The sequence below is a fragment of the Arachis stenosperma genome, chromosome 7 (assembly GCF_014773155.1).
Source record: "Arachis stenosperma cultivar V10309 chromosome 7, arast.V10309.gnm1.PFL2, whole genome shotgun sequence".
NCBI classification, from domain to species: Eukaryota; Viridiplantae; Streptophyta; class Magnoliopsida; order Fabales; family Fabaceae; genus Arachis; species Arachis stenosperma.
Window position 1 is genome coordinate 3,176,680 of NC_080383.1, and position 6,000 is coordinate 3,182,679.

The window sequence follows — 6,000 nt, forward strand, 5'->3', positions numbered from 1 at the left end:
AGGTCCAGTCATTATTCCGCGTCAGATTCGGGTCAAGGCGAACCCGACTTTATCCGACCCATGTACACCCAAAGAAAATTAAAAAAAATATATATATATGTTTTAAATTAATTTAAATATTTTATATTAATTATACGTTTATCGTTATAAATTATTGTTAAAACTTTAAAAATTCGGTTTGGACACAATATAATTGTGGCCCGAAAATATTTAGATTCCATTGAGTCTGGAATTGGATTAGAATCTAAAAAGTAGATCCGATATATATTTAGGGTTGAGTCTGTATAAGAACAAATCCGATTTCACCGATCCATGAATACCCCTAACTTAAACCAAACCATGTCTAGAAACAAGTTATTTTATTTTTTAATTAAACATAAATACAAAAATCTATCTAGGAATATTGGAAGAATTTAGTGCACAATTTTTTTAAATGTCTTTTATTAATATATATTTTCTTGTTATTTTGAAGAATAAAATCCTTTTTATTAAAATATTAAATATTTATTATCTTAACTAATTTTATATTTATTATTATATATTTAATCTATAAAAAGATAAATTAATAGTCACAGTTACACTGAAAAATCTGAATACACTGAATTTAGTTTTCAGAAACAAGAAATACAAACTTCTCATTTAAGATAAGACACATTACATTGAAAGAGAAAGGACAAATTAGGTGATATCATTCGGTGAAATGGATTCTTATATCTTATGATGCATACAAGATTTTTGTCAACGGTTGAACACAAAGTACAACACTGTAGATTCTTGTCCTTCCTTTTCCTTTTTCCACCATAGATTCATTCACATATCAAAACATGGAACTCCTCAAACTCCTAAGGTTGGTGGTTGCTGTGTTACTCTCTTCAACTGCCACACCAGAAGCATATGTTAGGCCTCTTCCTCGGAAAAACTTGGACTTAGGAGGAGGCTTCAGATGGCCATGGGATTCAAAAACCAATTCTCAACCCCAACAGGTCAAAATCATTTTTTTTCATCCTCTTCATATTTTATTATTAATCTCTTTTATTAATATTTGGTTTTATTATCACTCCTATAGTATTTGATTTGTTTCTCTGTTTCTGAATAAGTTTTGAATCTTGGTTGAGTAAACATCACACTTGACTTATTGGTAATATCGAACAATTGTCTGTAATACTGATAACTTCCTATAGTTTCTGACCATGGATTAAAAATTTTATCATTTTCTGATTCTGGATTGATAATATAATATATATTCAAAATAAATAAATAAATAAATAGCTGAAAGAGGGTAAAGTTGAGACTTGATAGTCCTTCATGTTATATACAATTTTTTTTTTTATAAAAAAGGAAGGAATTCTACAAAATAGAATGATTCTTAATCTTCCAGATTGTGCTTCCTGCTTTATGACCATTGTATTTTTCAACATATTTTTTTTTTGTCTCTTTATGATCATGTTTTCATGAACAATGACTTCCTTCTTTGTAGAAGCACTCACATCAATCTCTTCATGCATGCTCACTTATGCTGCTTATTAAGTTTTTCAGATTCTAAGATGTTGAAATTTCTATTCCAGGTGCACATTTCTTTAGCAGGAGAGAAGCACATGAGAGTTTCATGGATAACTGATGATAAAAACTCACCTTCTTATGTAGAATATGGAAAATCACCTGGCAAATATGATTTAGTAGCCCAAGGAGATTTCACTTCTTATAGTTATATGCTATATAGCTCAGGAAAGATACACCATACTGTGATTGGTCCTTTGGAGTACAACACTGTGTACTATTATCGATGTGGCGGACAAGGTCCAGAGTTCAAGCTTAAGACTCCTCCAGCTCAATTCCCAATTACATTTGCCGTTGCCGGGGATTTGGGGCAGACTGGCTGGACCGAATCAACATTAGATCATGTAGATCAGTGTAAACACCACGTGTACCTGCTTCCGGGAGACCTTTCCTATGCCGATTATATGCAGCATCTATGGGACTCCTTTGGGAAGCTAGTGGAGCCACTTGCTAGTTCAAGGCCATGGATGGTAACTGAGGGGAACCATGAAGAGGAGAATATACCATTGTTGAAGGATGGTTTTGTGTCCTATAATTCCAGATGGAAGATGCCATTTGAAGAGAGTGGATCAACATCAAATCTCTACTATTCTTTTGAAGTTGCAGGTGTTCATATTGTTATGCTTGGCTCCTATGCAGATTATGATGAGTGGTCAGAACAATACAGATGGTTAAAGGTTTGTTTGTTTCCCAATTGATCAAGGATATACTTTTATAAGTAGTAAATGCCATCTTAGATTATAATTATGGAAGAGAAATCTTATTCCACCATTGATTGGATACATTGATAGTTATCACTCACTTAAATAAGAGTTTGGTATCTGTAAAATTAGTGAAATTTGACTCGATTTAGCAAAGACTAAAAACTCATTTAACCCCCTTATCGTTTTCGATCTTATCTTCGCTTACAGGCAGATCTATCAAAGGTGGATAGGAAACGGACACCTTGGCTGGTTGTGTTGTTTCATGTACCATGGTATAATAGTAACAAGGCTCATCAAGGTGAAGGAGATGATATGAAGGCAGCTATGGAGTCATTGCTTTATGCTGCTAGTGTTGATTTAGTTATTGCTGGGCATGTTCATGCTTATGAACGCTCGGTATGCTTGCATGCTTTAGTCTTTTATTTTCTTTTTAATCATTATCTATGGCGTCGCGGTCTTAAGTATTGTTTTGTCTGACTGACAGAAGCGCGTGTACGACGGAAGACCGGATCCTTGTGGTGCTGTGCATATAACTGTTGGTGATGGAGGAAATAGAGAAGGCTTAGCTCATAGGTTAGTATGCCAGAAACTTCTTTAGAAACCTTTTTTTTTTTTCATTATTGTTGTTGGATGTATCCTTATATAATTGTACTTTGACAGGTATATAAATCCACAACCAAAATGGTCGGAATTTCGCGAAGCTAGTTTCGGACATGGCGAGCTGACAATGGTTAACTCAACTCATGCTTACTGGAGTTGGCACAGGAATGATGATGATGAGTCAGTAAAAGCTGATGATTTCTGGATAACCTCTTTGGTTAGCTCGAGATGTGTTGATGACAAGAGCCATGAACTCCGGAGTATGCTTATGACACCATAAAAGCCTCAGATCCGCCGGTGCCATCCCTTAACTTGGTGGATTAGCAATAGTATATATGACTAGCAGCTTGAAAGGACTATATAGAATATAGATTGATGATACTGAAGCATTTAGCATATTGAAACTGGTTTTGATTGTATAGTTGTATATTTGAGTGCTCAAAAGACAGAGAAATATAATTAAGTCATCAACTTTTAGTGTAATGATGATGTTCTCTTGGATGGTGTTACTTGTATTGTGAGAACTTGTTAGCTTGATTTGTGTACATAAGAAGTTTAAGAACTGCCTATATAACCAATGCAAATGTGAGTTTTTGTACTGATTTGTGTCTAAAGCATGGCATGATTGGTCTATCATTGTATAGCAAATGGAGCATAATTTTATCCATGCATATTATAATCTAGTAGAATTTCCATGTTTCTTGCAGCTAAAAAATACAGGTGAAATGTTTGTGTAACTCTGTTAGTAATTTGAGTCACAAAAAGTAGAAGTCACACAAAAATGAATAGTTCTATCACTACTTGGGATACAAGAGCTAAAAACTCATAGGTTTAATGATTCTTAATTCATTGAAGATAGTTTCTATTTTGGGTTAAACAGTTTCTTGTTCTGTCAAATGAAGAAAAGGCCTCATCAACTAGGGAAGAGTTTTGCTCAATCTCTCGTCTTTACAACGCCTTTGGTCTCCAACCATAGCCTCAAAAGTGTCCAAGAGTCTATCCAAATCCTCATGATTCTCCTCCCCAAATGCCTTCAATGCATGCACAATGCTCTCAATGGTGGACAAATAACCAGCTTTAGGTTGGTGCCTTACATCACTATACAAGCTCATCTCATTCACTTCTAGCTTCAAATGAGGCAAGATATTCAACCAAGGGTTTTCACTATACACTCTCTTTGCCTTAGACCATGTTCCATCCAAAACAATCAAGTTCTTCACCTCAAAACCAATAGCATCAAGCTCACCAATAGTAACAGCCTTATCAGAAGGAAATAGTAATGCTGATCCTGGTGGAACCTCAATCTCAAATTCCTCAAATTCTTCCAAATCAATGCCCCTATTATCCAATTTCCTGCTTTGAAACTTCTTCACCAAAAACCCTTTTGAGAGTGCTTCACAAGCTTCATCATGATCCAAAACATAGTCAAAACTTGACAACCAGCTGGATTGAGAATCTGACATCCAAATATGAGATAGAGAACTAACTTTACCATATTTGCCAATATTAAAAGTAATAGCAGGCCTTCCAGCACAATTAGTATCAAAACTTGGAATATTGGAACTTTTCTCAACTTCACCATTCACCAATGCACCATAATTTTGCAGCCCAAATTTTCTAGCACTATCAACCAAGTTAAAATCTTTCTCAGCAAACAACTTCTGGGTTTCTCCATAAACACCACAATTTGGATCAGAATCCGAATGAACCAAAATTTCCCCAACTTCACCATTCACCCTTGCACAATCATCATCATCATCATCATCACAAACACCATTTTCCAAACCACACTTTCCACCACTAGAATCAACCAAGTTACAATCTTTCTCACAAAACAGCTTCCGGGTCCCTCCAGCTTCTTCAAACTGACGACAAAGCAACCCATTTCTTCTCACATTGCGAACCGAAAAACCCGATTTGCAATAATTCGGGTCAATTAACCGAATCACAAACCGGGCACCGAAATTAACGTCTGAAACAGTTGCAACAGTGAGGTTCTTGAGTCCCAGCTTGGCGATTCTAGTGGAATTAAGAGGGTGCTTGCTCTCCAATGCGTGGTGCAAGATGGTTACTTTCACGGAATTCTCGATTCCAGAGACCCGGATCCGAGAGCAAAGGCAGGTTCGAGCGGGTTTGGAGCAAGAGGGGCAAATTGGTCTTTTTGATTTGTTGGACTGCGTCATAGTCGAAGACATGATAAGGGTTCGATGAAAGAGCTTACGTGAGTGCAAAGAAGAAGAAGAAGAACAAGGAGGAGGAGGGTTGAAGAGGAAGGTGAAGCGGGTTTTGGGTTGGATCCGGGTTCCTTGAAAAGGCATCGTTTTTTGTTGTAGGATTTTGGTTAATGGTTTCATGGTTTGTGTGCTCATCATCTATCCTTAGTTTTGGGGACATATAATTTGTAAATTCGTATAAATTCGTATAAATAATTTGTGTGTTAAACAATCTTATTTTTGAAATTTATTTATGATTATACTTATTTTTTATTGTGATTAACTTGGCTCAGTCAATACTCAATTGATTTGCTTACTTGTTTGTTCAAGTAAATGTAGATTTTAAATCCCAACAACAATCCATTAAAACTTTTTCTTCTAAAAAAAAGAATGAAATAAAACCTTTCAAATAAGGTGAAATATATGGTAAAGATGTTGTTTTAAAGATGTGCTATGTGGCAAAATCTGAACCACACATTCTAAAACCACACTTTTAACTTAAAACCGTAGCCCTTTACAAAGAAAAGCGTCACCTAATGGAAAAAACTAGTAAATTAGAAGATTTAAGAGAAGAAATAATTAATCTATCAAAATTAATAGATCAAAAACTAATGATCTTAACTAATGTCAATAGTAATGACACTGAATTTTTAAAATCAATACAAAACGAGTTTTCCCAAAATCTTAATTTTACTTTAAGTTTTATTGAAGGTATTCAAAAACCAGAAAAAACTTATATTTCACACGGAGTTTCTAAAAAATGTTATCATGGAGATAATTATCCCCATCTTCATCATACTTTTAATCCACAACTAAATTCGATAATAGATATGCTTGAAGAAATATTAGTCTCTCTAAAGTTTCAGAAAAATAAAGAAAAAGAAGAGCCTAATATAATAAATAAAATTGAACAAATTCTTGATAAA

The 6,000-nt window shown here is 34.7% G+C and overlaps 2 protein-coding genes across 3 annotated transcripts; one reads left to right on the forward strand and one right to left on the reverse strand.

Annotated features, from left to right (window-relative positions):
- The first annotated feature begins 725 nt into the window (after window positions 1-725).
- Window positions 726-3,494, forward strand: LOC130941063 (purple acid phosphatase 18-like). Its single transcript, XM_057869435.1, has 5 exons — window positions 726-983; window positions 1,566-2,234; window positions 2,469-2,657; window positions 2,746-2,834; window positions 2,922-3,494. Exons 1-5 carry the CDS (start codon window positions 825-827, stop codon window positions 3,139-3,141), a joined length of 1,326 nt encoding a protein of 441 aa, XP_057725418.1. The 5' UTR covers window positions 726-824; the 3' UTR covers window positions 3,142-3,494.
- Window positions 3,495-3,535: 41 nt separating this feature from the next.
- LOC130941062 (uncharacterized) lies at window positions 3,536-5,232 on the reverse strand. 2 transcript variants are annotated; one of them, XM_057869434.1, is made up of 2 exons: window positions 4,354-5,232; window positions 3,536-4,263 (listed from the first exon to the last, which is right to left on the reverse strand). In XM_057869434.1, exons 1-2 carry the CDS (start codon window positions 5,228-5,230, stop codon window positions 3,779-3,781), a joined length of 1,362 nt encoding a protein of 453 aa, XP_057725417.1. In that variant the 5' UTR covers window positions 5,231-5,232; the 3' UTR covers window positions 3,536-3,778. The 2 variants fall into 2 exon arrangements, with proteins under 2 accessions (XP_057725417.1, XP_057725416.1); XM_057869433.1 differs by having other exon boundaries at window positions 3,536-5,232.
- Window positions 5,233-6,000: the final 768 nt, after the last annotated feature.